We start from the raw sequence: 12,995 nt of genomic DNA on the forward strand, positions 1-12,995 counted from the left end.
CCTCGGTGCTGATCGAGAGGCACCTTCGCTGTCCGCGGTGCTGACGGAGGAGGGTCCCCACCTGTCCTCCCACGCCACCCGCTGACCGGCCCTGCCCTGCAAGCGATTCATAAAACCACTTTGCCGAGTGGCGGCCGGGACCGGGACCGGTGCGAGTCCGGTGGACTCCAAAGAGGACCGTGCCCGGCTGCCGGCACCCCACGGCAGGCTGAGGCGGGACAGCCGCCAGCCCAGCAATCCCCGTTCTGCCTGCGCTGCTAGGACCGGCAGCGCACGTCGGGGCTGCCGGAGGAGCCCATATTTGCCGCGCCTCTCGCCTGGGCGGGCGGCGGGAGGGGACACCCGTGGGGCCACTGCCCAAGGTCGCGGACAACGGCGCCGGCAGCCACGTACGGTCCGCTTTGGGGTCCATCCGGACTTGCAGCGGTCCCGGTCCTGGTCCCGTTCGCCTTTCGGCAAAGCGCGGCTGCCCCAGCTGAGGCCGGGGGGAACGGTGCGGGGGTCCCGAGCAGCGGGCAATCGCCGCGCCGTCGGGCGGGGCGGGCGGAGGGGCGGCCCCGGGGGAGGGAGAGGAGGAGCCGGCGGGGCCGGGGGGCGGCGGGGCGGGAGCGCCGCGCAGTGCCAAGCGGCGGCCGGGGCCGCCGGGGCCGCCGGGGCCGCTGGGGCCGGGGCCGCCGCCGGGATGGCGCTGGAGCGGACGCTGCAGGCGGCGCGACAGGGCGACGTGGAGGCGCTGCGGGGGCTGCGAGCGGCCGGGCTATTGCGGCCGGGGCTGCGGGACGCCCTGGGCGCGTCCCCCGCGCACCACGCTGCCCGCGCCGGCCGCCTCGCCTGCCTCCGGTACCTGGCGGCCGACGCCGCGCTCCGCGGGGACGCGCGGGCGCGGAATGGGGCCACGCCGGCCCACGACGCCGCCGCCACCGGCAACCTCGCCTGTCTCCAGTGGCTGCTCACGCAGGGGGGCTGCGGCGTGCAGGTGCGAGCGGGGTCGCGGGGGGCGGCGGAGGGTTCCTCGGTGGCGCGGGCGGCCGGGGAGGCGTTCCGCGGTCCCGTGTGGGTGGCTGTGGCCGCGGGTAAACAGTCACGCGTGGTGGTCCCAGCTCTGCCGACGGCGAGCCGGGGTCCGCCCTAGCCGGCACGGGCAGGGCTCCGCCGTGCATATCGGGCGGCATTCGACGGACCCGGAGAGTCCCGGCATCCCGGAGGGGTTCAGCCTCGAGGGCAGCACATATTCCCCGGGGCTGCCGCCCCCTCCCGGGATTACACAACGGCGGGACCGGGGCGGTAAGCGGCTTGCCCCGGGGCCGGCCGAGAGTTAAAGACATGTGACGGCCGAAGGAAGAGGAGGCAGCAGCGGGGCTGGGAGCGGAGATTAGCCGGGAAGGAAGGGGTCAGCACGCATCGGCGACCTCCTGGACAGTGGCCAGCCCTACCCGCGCCCCACCGAGCGTGGAGGGCGGACGGGCCGGCGGCACAGCGGGGCTCGGCGGCAAGTTCCCGCGGCCAGGGGCTCCGCGGCCGGTAGAACAAGGAGGGCATTGTGCAGCACTCACTGTGTGCAGACGCTGGCCCTTGATGGAGGGCAGACACGCTGGCCCCACGGTCCCTTCAATGCCCTGTGTTCGTGCTCCAGCCCCGCTCCGTACTGACAGGAACTCCACCCTGGCCACCCCACCCGTCCGGAAGCAGCTCCAGGCTGGGGGATGCCCCACGGCTACCTGCGGTCCCCAGCCCCCAGCCGGAAGGGCTTGGTCCCTGGTACTGACCGCCGTCCCACTTCCTCCTGCAGGACACAGACAACTCTGGTGCCACCATCCTCCACCTGGCAGCCCGCTTCGGTCACCATGAGGTGATCGACTGGCTGCTCCGCTTTGGAGGCAGTGACCCCACGGCAGCCACCAACACGGGAGCACTGCCCGTCCACTACGCCGCGGTGAAAGGGGATTTCCCTTCCCTGCGACTCCTCTTGGGACACTGCCCCAGGTAACGGCCCCCACTGCTGGCAGCTAGACAGGGTCTGCCGGAAGCTTGGCACCCACCAGCAGGAGAAGGGCTAGTGGGAGAACAAGGTGCCTGCTGTGGCCCCAACCCTCCCTCCAGCCACTGGGCAAGGTGCCAGCACTGGGGACAAATGCTGCGGCCACCCTGATCCCCCAGCTCCAAGAGCAACGCGGCCACGTTATCAGGCTGGGCAGCCAGCTGCACCTTCTTTATGGTCCATAAAGAAGGGGCGAAGAGGAGAGGGGCGAGCGCTGGCAGAAATATTGTCACTGGCCGCTGAGTCGGCTCCTGGCGCGGGGCGATAACACAGCCGTCTTTGTCCGCCCGCTGTTATGTAAATGGATTAGGCTGACCGCCGAGGAGAGGCTGCTCCCCGCGCCGGAGACGACCTTTCCGCTTGCCCGGGTCCGTGGGCATTGCTGGATATGGCAGCCCCTCTCAGACGGCTCTGTCGCGGCAGCATCCCCTGAGCTCTTCCTCCCGAGCGTACCGGGGGCCGGGCTGGTCCCCGGGTTACGTGGCATAGAAGCCCACGGGGCCCGCGATGCCGGGCCTCGCCACGAGGCTGCAGCAGGCGATTAGGTGGCCGCTAATCCGATTTCCTGTGGTGGGCAGAGGCCACTAGAAATAACCCAGAGACCCGGCCAAAGCGGAGCCGGGGGGATGCGCTGTTGCTCCACATTGTCCCTGGAAGGTTCCAGGGTTGTGGATGAGAGGGATTGCACAGCTCTCCCACATCCAGGGAGTCCTGAGGCAGCGGGACGAGTGGCACTTGGCACCCCTCTGTCTCTGGGTGCCACAACACCAGAGCCCTGCATCCTTTCCTCCAGGCAGGGCCACAGAGATCCCTGGATCCCATGGCACTTACTGGCCAGAGCTGTCCCACCCCCAGTTCTTTATCTCCTTGCCCCAGGTGTGCCAGTTTAGCCCCAAGCACTTCTGGGATTAACCCCTGCAGCCCGAACCCAGCCCCAAACCAGTCACTGCTCCTGCTCGACGCCCACCGTGTCAGCCCAGGTGTGGCACGGCACTCGCATTGCCTTTCACGCTGCTTGCCGGGGTTGCTCCGCTGCTGTCACCGCCTTCCCCTTGAATTATTTAGGACTGGCCCTGCTCCCAGCCCCACGCCTGCCCGGAGGCTCCGTTACAGCTGCGAAATCCAATCCCTGGTGCCGCTGCGGGATGCTGGCGCTCCCAGCCCACCTTCGCATCGGCCCGCGGGGACCCCGGCAGCCGGTGGCCCAGCATGGGGTCTCAGCCATCTGGCAAAGCAGTTTACTGGTGCTCCCCAAGTGGCTTAACCCCTTCCCAATTACTGAGAAATGAGAATCAGGGACTGACTCTGTGCCTGTGCACCCGCTGTCCCCTGCACCCCAGCCGGCAACTGCCCCAAGCCCCATCCCCAGCCCCTGCTGGGGCAGCACAGAGGATTATGCCAGCCTGGCTCTGCTGGACCACGGGGCAGGCACCCAGTGGCACAGCACGCAAGGCACAGCGGGAAGGGAGTGCTGGCCACAGCCCGTCTCACAGTTACAGGGATCAATTATTAAGGGCCTGCGATCGTTGCGATAACAGAGCAGAGTATTTATTGCTCTTCCTTTTTTAAATATTCAACAGGGTTTTTTTATGGAGCACTTAATAGAACAGCTTCCTGTGGGGTCGGGAGACAGGATGCAGGATGTGGGATGCAGAATATGGGTCTATGGATATGGGGGATGTGGGGTAAAAGGTGTGGGATTCAGGATTTGGGTTGTACGATTTGGGATATACAATTCAGGACTGGCGACACGAGGATGCCAAGGCCTTTTGGGGCAGTGAGGGGACACCAGCACCCGGCAGCTAGGCTGGGCAGCACCATGGTGCAGGTTGGCCTTTCCCCGCCGGCTCCACGGCCGGTGCTGTGTAAGCAGCTTACTTTAAAATACGACTAAATTGCAGTGTCCAAAAACAGCCGGAGGAAGGAGCTTAGCCTAAGCAGGCTGATTAACTTAGTGACCTCCGGCTGCAGCTGCAGCAACCGCCGCAGTATGGGGGCCTATGGGAAGCCATGGGGTGGACAGCTCCCAGCCACGGCACTGCCCTGCCTGCCTGCAGCTGTGTCCCCTGCACCTCCCCATGTTCCTTGTGTCCCACAAGTCCCATGTCCCTGTATCCTGCCTGCCCCCTGTCCCAGCCCTGGCAGTAGCAGTGGCCACAGGTGACGGGCGCTGTGTGCCCCGCTTGCAGTACGCTGAGTGCCCAGACCAAGACGGGGGCCACCCCGCTGTACCTCGCCTGCCAGGAGGGCCACCTGGAGATCATCCAGTACCTGGTGCAGGATTGTGGGGCTGACCCCCACGCGCGCGCTTACGACGGCATGACCCCACTGCACGCCGCCGCCCAGATGGGCCACAACACTGTCATCGTATGGCTGGTAAGCGCTGTCCAGGCACAGCATGGCATGGCACGGTGGCACAGTGAGGTGGCCTAGCACAGGGTGCTCAGCCCCAGTGCTCAGCCTGCCCGCCCACACAGATGAGCTTCACGACGGTGAGCCTGTCGGAGCGAGATGCTGAGGGGGCCACGGCCATGCACTTCGCTGCCAGTCGTGGCCATGCCAAGGTGCTGAGCTGGCTGCTGCTGCACGGCGGGGAGATCACCGCCGATGGCTGGGGCGGCACACCACTGCATGATGCCGCCGAGAATGGCGAGCTGGAGGTGGGTGCTGTTGGCCAACAGGGTGTCAGGGTGAGGGGGGGGGCCTTCCCTCCAGCCCTGCCATGCACCCCCACTCTCCCCAGTGCTGCCAGATCCTGGTGGTGAACGGTGCCGACCTCAGCATCCGTGACCAGGATGGCTACACAGCAGCTGATCTTGCTGACTACAATGGCCACAGCCACTGTGCCCAGTACCTGCGCACCGTGGAGAACATGGTACGGCTGTGTCCGGGGACAAGGGCGTGGGGAGCACACAGGGAGCATTCAAGGCATCCCCCCCCCGCCCTGCTTCCTGACCCCATGGCTGTGCCAGCAGAGCGTGGAGCACCGTGTGCTGTCACGAGACCCCTCGGCGGATGGGGAATGCCGACAGCCCGACTCGGGCATGTCATCGCCCAACACCACGGCATCGGTGCCCCAGGCGCGCTTCGAGGTGGGCTCCCCTGCCAGCACCCTCTCCAACTACGACTCCTGCCACTCCAGCCAATCCAGCACCGGGGAGAAGAGGGGCGGCCCCACAGGGGCCTCCGCCGCCCGTGAGTGCGGGGCCAGGGGGCGCGGGGCGGGGGGTGCGGGTCCAGCCCCCCCTGACCCCCTGCCCTGCGCAGGGGTGCCTGAGCCGGCGCTGGCGGACATGCAGGCGTACATGGACATGCTGGACCCTGAGATGCGGCCACGGGGCCGGGGCCCAGCAGGCGAGGGTCCCCCGCCGCCACCACCCCCTGCCTTCCCCCCACCACCGCCCCCACCCCCCACCACCCGGCCACCCCCACCACCCCCCGGCTACCCTGCACCTGCGCCCCCCGCTGCCCCCCACACCGCTGACATCTACGTGCGGGCCAAGAACAACCTGCGGCATGTGGAGAGCCAGGCGCTGCGCCGAGAGGTACGGCCCCATGCACCGTGTCCCCTGCACCATGCCCCCTACACAGATCAAGGGACACATTACCCGGGAGGGACATTCCACCGGGCACCCATCCCCTTTGAGGAGTTGTTGCCTGCACTGGGAGGGGACAGTCCCTGGCCACAGCTGGAGGCCACATGCCTGCAGCGCTGACGTGCACTGAGGGGGCTGGGGCTCAACCAGCAGTGAGGCTGCAGCAAGCTGGGGCCAGTGATGCTCTCGTGGCTCCATGGCACTGGGTGGGCCCGCACCACTGCTGCACCGGCTGGGGCACCCGGCAGCATCATGCCATGGCAGCCGCGCCCGTGAGGCCTGGCGATGCCACCGGCACCATGCCGAGCTGGGCGTGGGCAGCTGCGCAGGCGGTAACCCGAGCGGCCGGCTCCAGTGTCACCCGCGCCACAGGTGTCGGGTGGCACAGCCAGCGCTGCCAGGAGCTGAGAGGGCTCAGCCAGGCGTGCACAGGTAAGAGGGGTGCAGCCCTCCATGGCGGGCTGGGGAGGCGTAGGGATGCAGTAGGTTTGGGGCCACTCTGACCCCCTACCATGGCTCTCGCCCTCACCGGGGACAGGGTTCTGGGCATGGTTAGGACACTGGTAGAGCCCAGTGCTCTGGGAAACGGGGCACATGGGGTAGGGGTCTTGGCAGAGCAGTGTGTGCCAGGCACCTGGTGGGCTCGGGACCCCACAGTGCTCACTGCACACAGCCTTGGCTCTTTAGTGCTTACCAGAGTAACGGGCTACCTTGGGGAGGTGTGGGCGCGTGGTGGTGCGACAGTGGTGTGGGTGCTCCCTGAAATAGGGCTCAGCGACACGGATCCTTGCACCAGACCAGAGCTGGGACTGCTGGAGCAGGAGCCAGGCTTGGCATAACTCCCGCGGCAGCCAGAGTAGGAAGCACCCAGCTGAAATTTGTTGACTTAGCAGGGGCTGGTGGTGGCAGCGAGCACCTGGGCTCACTGTGAAAATGCCATGGGTGGAGGTGGCATACGGGGAAATGCAAATAGCAGGGCCCCCAGCAAGGGGAGCAGGGCTATGCCACGGTGGCACTCCAAAATCAGGGAGCAGGCACAGCCCCCTGCAGCGCAGCACTCGGCAGCACAACTCACAAAGCCGCTGTGGAATGCGCCGGGGTGAGCTGAGGCTGCACTGCTTGAGAGCCCTGTTCAGAGGGAGGTTTGGAACTGGGCCCCAGCCCCACGCGGGATAAGCTTCCGGTAATCCGCGGGGCTGGGGCTCGGCACTCCTGTTCCCAGGGGGTTATCCTGGGGGAGGCTTGGGCAGGATCCTGGGCATGGGCTATGGGGTCACAGTGCCAGGCACTGATGCCACACGCTGCCGCCATGGCACGCAGCCCCTGGTAGAGCCGTTTGCTGCATAGACTCCGGGGAATGCACCTGTTGTCTGTCCCAGCTCTGCATCTGTCCCAAGGCAAACCGCTGGCACAGTCCTACTCCACCACAGCCCTGCACCCTGCAGTGATAGCTGGGCACGGCGGTGCTGAGGTGGGCTCCCCATTGCAGCTGGCATCGCGTGACAGCAGTCCCGAGGGCCTGCGCCGGGCTGACTCCAGCAGGCGGTCAAGGAATTTCGGCAAGCAGCCGAGCACCGGTGACTACTACAAGCACCTGGGGCACATTGTGGCCGAGCAGCCAGGCCCCCAGCGAATGGCGCACACCGAGGAGGTGAGCCCCGCGCCGAGAGCCTGTGCACAGCTCAGTGGCACCGGCACCGAGCAACGAACGCCTGCCCATGCTCTCTTGCAGGTATCACCCATCTCGGCGGACACCATGAGCAATGGGGAGAACAAGCCTGGTGCCGAGCTGCCGCCCCCGCCCCCGCCCCCACCACTGCCCGACACCGCCTGCCCGACGCCCCCACCGCCGCCCCCTCTTGCAGAGACTCCTGCCGGGCCCCGCCGCTCCTCGTCCTCTACGGGAAGTAAGTGGCAGGGTGCCGGGTGGGCACGGGGAGTGATCCTGGGCACTGTCCCGTTGACTGCACTGTGGCATTGACCTCCTTGGCTCGTCTCCTCCCGCGGCACTTCGGCCGCGTGGCTCCTGACAGCCTCTCTGTCCTTCTCTCCTCCGGTGTCGGCGCGGGGGCCCCCACGCCCGCTCGCCCCTGCCTGCTCTCACTGCTGGCCGCTTCTCTTCTCTCTTGTCTCGCGGTGGCCAAATCCTTCCTCTGCCGCGCGCCCCGCGCCGCCTCTCTGCTTCTCTCCCTAGGAGGAAAGGCGCTCAGGCAGATGAAGAGTAAGTACCGCGGCCCCACGCTCCTCCCTGCTTCAGGGGGTGCCCTGGCGCGGGGCACAGCCGGAGGGGCCCGTGCCGGCGCCGTCCTGTGCTGCAGCCACGGGGGCATCGACGGCCGCTGGGGCTGTCACCCGCCCGCGGCGCTCCGGCCGCCGGGCCCTCGCTGCGCGTCGCCGGCCGGCGGTGCCACGCGGGAGGCCGAGCGCTGGTGCGGGGCTGCCGAAGCCGCCAGGCAGGGCCGGGCAGGCAGCCGGGCCCCGCACACAGAGAGCCTTTGTTCGCGCTCAGCCGGCCGGCGTGACCCCGCCACGTGAGCGCACCGGCCGCTCCCCCGCCGCTGACTGCAGCCGGCGGGCTTGGCCGCTGCTCGGCGCCCGCTTTATTAGCGCCGGCTCCCGGGACCGGGGGGTCTCAGCCGGCGCTGGATGGCAGCGCGCGCGTCCCGCTGGGCCCTCAGCACCCGCAGCCCTCTGGCTCCGGCGTGGCTCAGCCGAGCGGAGCGAGCTGCGGGCGCCTGCCGCGGGGAGGGGGCTTTGCCTTGGCACGGTACCATGGGCCGTTAGGGACTCACGCATGGCTGGCACGGACGGTGGGTGCTCGCGAGGCGGGTGGCATGAGCAGTGGGAAGGGCATCCCCGGGAGTGCCGGTGCCACGCAGCCCTTTGGGCACCGGGCTGGCAGGGAGTCTGGCTCAGGCTGTGGGTGCATCGCTGCCGGGAGCTGCCAGGGGAGTGTAGGGGCCGTGCTACCGTTGCAGGGCTGCCACCGGCCACGGAGCCATCCGTCCAGAGGCACATTTCTGTTGCAACATAGTGCCTTGGAGGCATGGAGTGGCATTTGGGGCTGGGGCCAGGCTGGGACCCTTACAGCCAAGTGTTGGGGTGCTGGGGTGCTACTGCAGTAGGGTGCCGTGGACCCTGTTAGCTGCTGTTGGTGTGCTGGTCTTATGGATCTGTGAAGCTGGGGTGCCAGGCTGTTGAGTGCTGGGAGGTTGATCCACTGGGGTCTGAAGGACCCTGTAGTTTGGTGATGTGCTCACTGATGAGTTTGGTGATGTGCTGTGCTGACTGATCTGGGTGTCAGGATGCTGCTTCAGGGGTGTTCCAGGGGCTCCTGGATGGTGGGGAGGGGGGCAGTCAGCCAGCCACCCCTCCACCCCTCTACCCTGCAAAGCTGATGGGGGATTCACAGGGGCAGGGAGATGGTGCTTACTGCCCGTCCTGCCTCCCTTCAGGCACCAAGTCCTTCAACATGATGTCCCCCACCGGCGACAACTCGGAGCTGCTGGCCGAGATCAAAGCTGGGAAGAGCCTCAAGCCAACGCCACAGAGCAAAGGCTTCACCACCGTCTTCTCCGGCAGCGGCCAGGCAGGGGCCAACGTAGGTGGTGATGGGGGCCAGGGGAGCCGGTGGCGCGGCGCAGCACAGCACGGCAAGTGCCCACCGCCCTCCCTCCCTCCTTCCACAGGCAGAGTCGCCAGTGTCCTCCCCGTCACCCACCAGGACGCCCACCCCGCCGGCCACCCCCGAGGCTGCTGGGCCACCACGCTGCCTGGCAGGCGGCTCTCCAGAGCCAGTGCTGAACGGGAGCTCACCGGTGCCGGCAGCAGGCGCTGGGGCAGCGGCGGAGGTGGAGGCGCTGGTGCCGAGCCAGGACGAGCAGGGTCGGCCCATCCCCGAGTGGAAGCGGCAGGTGATGGTTCGCAAGCTGCAGCTCCGAATGCAGGAGGAAGAGGAGCAGCGGCGCAAGGTAGGGGGGTCCCACGTGCTGCAGCGGCGAGCACGGCGTGGGCATGGCCCAAGCAGCTCAGGACATGGCGAGATGGCGTGCGCGGCATTGCCTCTGGCTCCGGTGGGGCTGGGGCCAACCCTACCTGCATGCAGGGGCGTCATACCCCGGGGATGCCACACACGGCGGCAGCGGCACGAGGTGCGTGCAGCATGGCCTCAGGAGCCCCTTTGCCCTCTTTCCCGCCGCAGCCTGGGAGCCGCTCGCCGCCCCTGTGCCGGCACGGGCCACCTGCCCGCGGGGGCATACTGGGACCCTCCGGGCAGCCGATGTGGGAGGAGGACATGCAGCACCTGGAGAGGCAGCTGGGGAGCCTGCGGGTGATGCACGAGGCGCAGCCAGGGAAGCCGATTCCAGGGGGGCTGGAGGAGGAGCTGCTGCCACTCGTGCCGCTCTCCACCTCCCCGGCACCCCGGCGCTTCGCCCTCGCCCACGAGGACGCGCCTGCCCGCGGCAGCCAGTCCCCCACGCTGCCGAGGAGCGTGGCCACACCGCCAGCCACCCTGAGAGGCCGGGAGGGCCCTGGGGCGGGGGGAGCAGCGGGCAGCCCCGGTGCCCAGCACGACGCCCGGCGTGAGATCCTGGGCTGCGGTGTCTCTGTCCGCAGCCTCAAGGCCAACTACGAGGGCCCAGGGGGGCCCCCTGTACCTCCCCCCAGGGTCACTAAGCGCAAGCGGGTGCAGCCCCCTGGTAGTACCCGCCGACCCATCCTGGAGGAGGAATACGGGGATGGGGCTCTGCGGCGGAGCAGGCCAGCACTGCCAGACCCAAGCAGCCCACATGAACGCACCAGGGGGTGCAAGGAGCGCGCCGTCTTCCTCTTCCTGGAGCACTGGAAGAAGAGGGCACTCGCGGCAGTGCCTGGGGAGGAGCGGCCTCGGCGGCCGGGGAGGCGGCGACCGGCAGCGGGGCGGCTGCTGGCCCGCTGGAGGAGTGTCGCCCGCCGGGTCCCAGGGCGCCAGATCCGGCGGCTGAGCCGCACCACGCTGCTGTACTGGCCCCAGCACTTCCTGCCCCATGTCGGCGGCTCGCCCATGCCCCACGACAGCCTCCCGCTCGACCTCTTCATGCTGGGCTACTTCCAGCTGCTGGAGATGCCCCTCAGCCCCGAGGAGCGGCGCTTCCGCCACCTCCTCTGCTATGAGATGTTTGACCGCCTGGGCAGCCACAGCTGGCACCACGTCCGCCGTTTCCACCGCACCGTACTGGAGCAGGTCGAGGCTGGCCACCGCCACTGGCTTGACGGCTTTGAGGACCTCGTGCAGGAGTTTTTTGGGGATGACCCTGTGGCAGTGGTAGAAAGCCTGCCAGAGCCCTCCACCATGGCCCCGGAAGGGCAGGGGGCAGCAGTGCCAGTGCCGGAGCTGGGAGAGTTCAGCGAGGAGGACGTCTGCCGCTTCATTGACCGCAGCTTCTCCTTCTGGAAGGAGAAGGAGGCAGAGATGTTCGATACCTGAGTCCGGCGGGATGCTGCAGGCTGTGCCAGTGGTGTGGCATGGGGCAGTAGCAAGCTCAGGGGACAGCTGTGGGCTAGTGTCCGGGTGTGCTCGCCTGCCTCTGTGGCTCGTGGTGCAGCTCAGCTCGGCAGAGGGCTGGGTGTTGTTCTGCGCGGCCCCGGGCCAAGGTTGCAGTGTTTGCCGCTTGCCGTGGCTGTGTGTCGTGTGGGAGGCGCAGCGGCGGGGCTGCGCTCCCCTCTGGTGTGGCGTTTGCGGTGCCGGGGCAGCGTGGGCCCCCGCGTGTCATGCAATAAAGCTGTGGTGTGCTGCAAGGGCTGGCCACGCCACGCGCTCCTTCCTCCTCCCGGCGCCGGCGGAAGGTGGGCAGTGAGGGGCGCGTCGGCGAGCCACGTGCTGGTGAACCCCACCAGTACCGTGCCAAAGACACGGCTGCCAGAAGGATGTGATACCGCACCAGGATGATGCTGGGGCCCCATGGTGCCGGCAGCGAGGGCGGGCTCCCGGCAGGGCCGCTAACACGGCTGTCTGTTGCAGGAGAAAGAAGAGGAGGCGCGCCTGGCCAGCATGCCGGCCTGGAGGAGGGACATCCTGCGCAAGAAGCTGGAGGAAGAGAGGTGAGCCAGGGTCGGGGGATGCCGCACCAGCCGGTCACTCTCGCGGCTCTGCTAATGGCACTCTTCCCTTTGCCTTCGCAGGGAGCAGAAACGGTGAGTGCCGCAAGCCCCTTCCCTGGGTGGGCGGGCACGGCGGCTCCCGCGGCTCTGGTGACCGCGGCGCCCTGTGCCCTCTGCTGCTAAGCAGGAAAGAGCAGGAGAAACTGAAGCGGGAGGAGGAGGAGAAGGAGAAGGAGCAGTCGGAAAAGCTAAGGACTCTCGGGTACGATGAAACAAAGCTGGCGCCCTGGCAGCGACAGATCATCCTCAAGAAGGGGGACATAGCCAAGCACTAGCCACGCCACACCGCATCCTGGCTCTTCGCAGCAGGAGGAGGCTGGCAGGTCCTCCCATGGACCGCGACATGCTTCGGCACCCTCCTCCTGCTGTGGATGGCCACATAGCCCATCCCAGAGAAGCCCCCCCCCACAGCCCCAGGCACCCGTAGCCCCCCACACCCCCACATCCCGCTGCCGCCAGCCCACCGCCACCCTGTGCTGCCCGTCGCAAAGCGAGCTGCCGCGGAGTGGGACACGCGGCTCCCTGTGCACTGCCCGGCTCGGCCGCTGCGGCTGGGCTCGCCGCACGCCCCGCTGGCACCACTCGCCGTTGCAGCGCGCTCGCCCTCACTCCTGCCCCTTCAGAGCCGCTCAAGGCCAGCTTCCGGCTCACCTCCGCCCAGACCGCCTGCCTTTCCAGCGATTAAAACGATAAACCCCGCCAGCAGTGCCCCGCGCCTTCCTGGGGCTGCCCACTCCACCCTCCACCCACACCATGCTCGCCGACAGCGGTGCCCCCATCACCAACATCACCACGATCACCCCCAACACCCACACCACCGGCATGTCTGCCAGCACCCACATTGCCTGTCACCTGTGGTGGCCACAGCACCAGTGGTGGTCCTGAGGCCAGCAGTGTCCTGGTGCCCGGCCGGCACCACCTTGCGAAGAAGGGCCTGGGCTGGCGGATGGAGAACACACCACTTTATTGGGGAGGGGGAAGGAGTGCCCTGCAGCGGGCAGCCTTGAGAACTATCCCATGGGTTCGCGGTGGGCTCGGTGCCCGCTCGTCCCGCGAGGGGCTGGGCAGCCGACGTGCTGGGGCATGAGGTCCTCCCCGGCCCTGGGGGCAGGGGGACATAAATAGAGGGGACAGGCAGGTGGGAAGAGGACATAAAACTGACATAAAATGTCTACACGGCATAAGTAACAATACTTAGGGGTATAGCTGGGATGAGGAGC

The 12,995-nt window shown here is 67.8% G+C and overlaps 1 protein-coding gene across 3 annotated transcripts; it reads left to right on the forward strand.

The window, feature by feature from the left end:
* Positions 1–682: 682 nt before the first annotated feature.
* On the forward strand, positions 683–12,723 carry ESPN (espin). 3 transcript variants are annotated; one of them, XM_066202870.1, is made up of 15 exons: positions 683–976; positions 1,790–1,983; positions 4,228–4,414; positions 4,516–4,698; positions 4,782–4,913; positions 5,014–5,233; positions 5,306–5,583; positions 7,124–7,285; positions 7,367–7,541; positions 7,829–7,855; positions 9,090–9,235; positions 9,324–9,605; positions 11,636–11,715; positions 11,797–11,808; positions 11,903–12,723. In XM_066202870.1, exons 1-15 carry the CDS (start codon positions 683–685, stop codon positions 12,048–12,050), a joined length of 2,520 nt encoding a protein of 839 aa, XP_066058967.1. In that variant the 3' UTR covers positions 12,051–12,723. The 3 variants fall into 3 exon arrangements, with proteins under 3 accessions (XP_066058967.1, XP_066058966.1, XP_066058964.1); XM_066202869.1 differs by lacking the exon at positions 7,829–7,855; XM_066202867.1 differs by lacking the exon at positions 7,829–7,855 and having other exon boundaries at positions 7,124–7,541.
* Positions 12,724–12,995: the final 272 nt, after the last annotated feature.

This window comes from Chamaea fasciata, unplaced genomic scaffold (assembly GCF_029207755.1).
Source record: "Chamaea fasciata isolate MVZ Bird 193981 ecotype frontalis unplaced genomic scaffold, bChaFas1.0.hap1 SCAF_23, whole genome shotgun sequence".
In the NCBI taxonomy this organism is placed as follows: domain Eukaryota; kingdom Metazoa; phylum Chordata; class Aves; order Passeriformes; family Sylviidae; genus Chamaea; species Chamaea fasciata.

Coding starts and splice junctions, on each gene's coding strand:
- ESPN (XM_066202867.1), top strand. CDS start 683: ATGGCGCTGGAGCGGACGCTGCAGGCGGCGCGACAGGGCGACGTGGAG. Junction 4,415..4,515: donor ACACTGTCATCGTATGGCTG/GTAAGCGCTGTC, acceptor CCGCCCACACAG/ATGAGCTTCACGACGGTGAG. Junction 4,699..4,781: donor CCGAGAATGGCGAGCTGGAG/GTGGGTGCTGTT, acceptor CACTCTCCCCAG/TGCTGCCAGATCCTGGTGGT.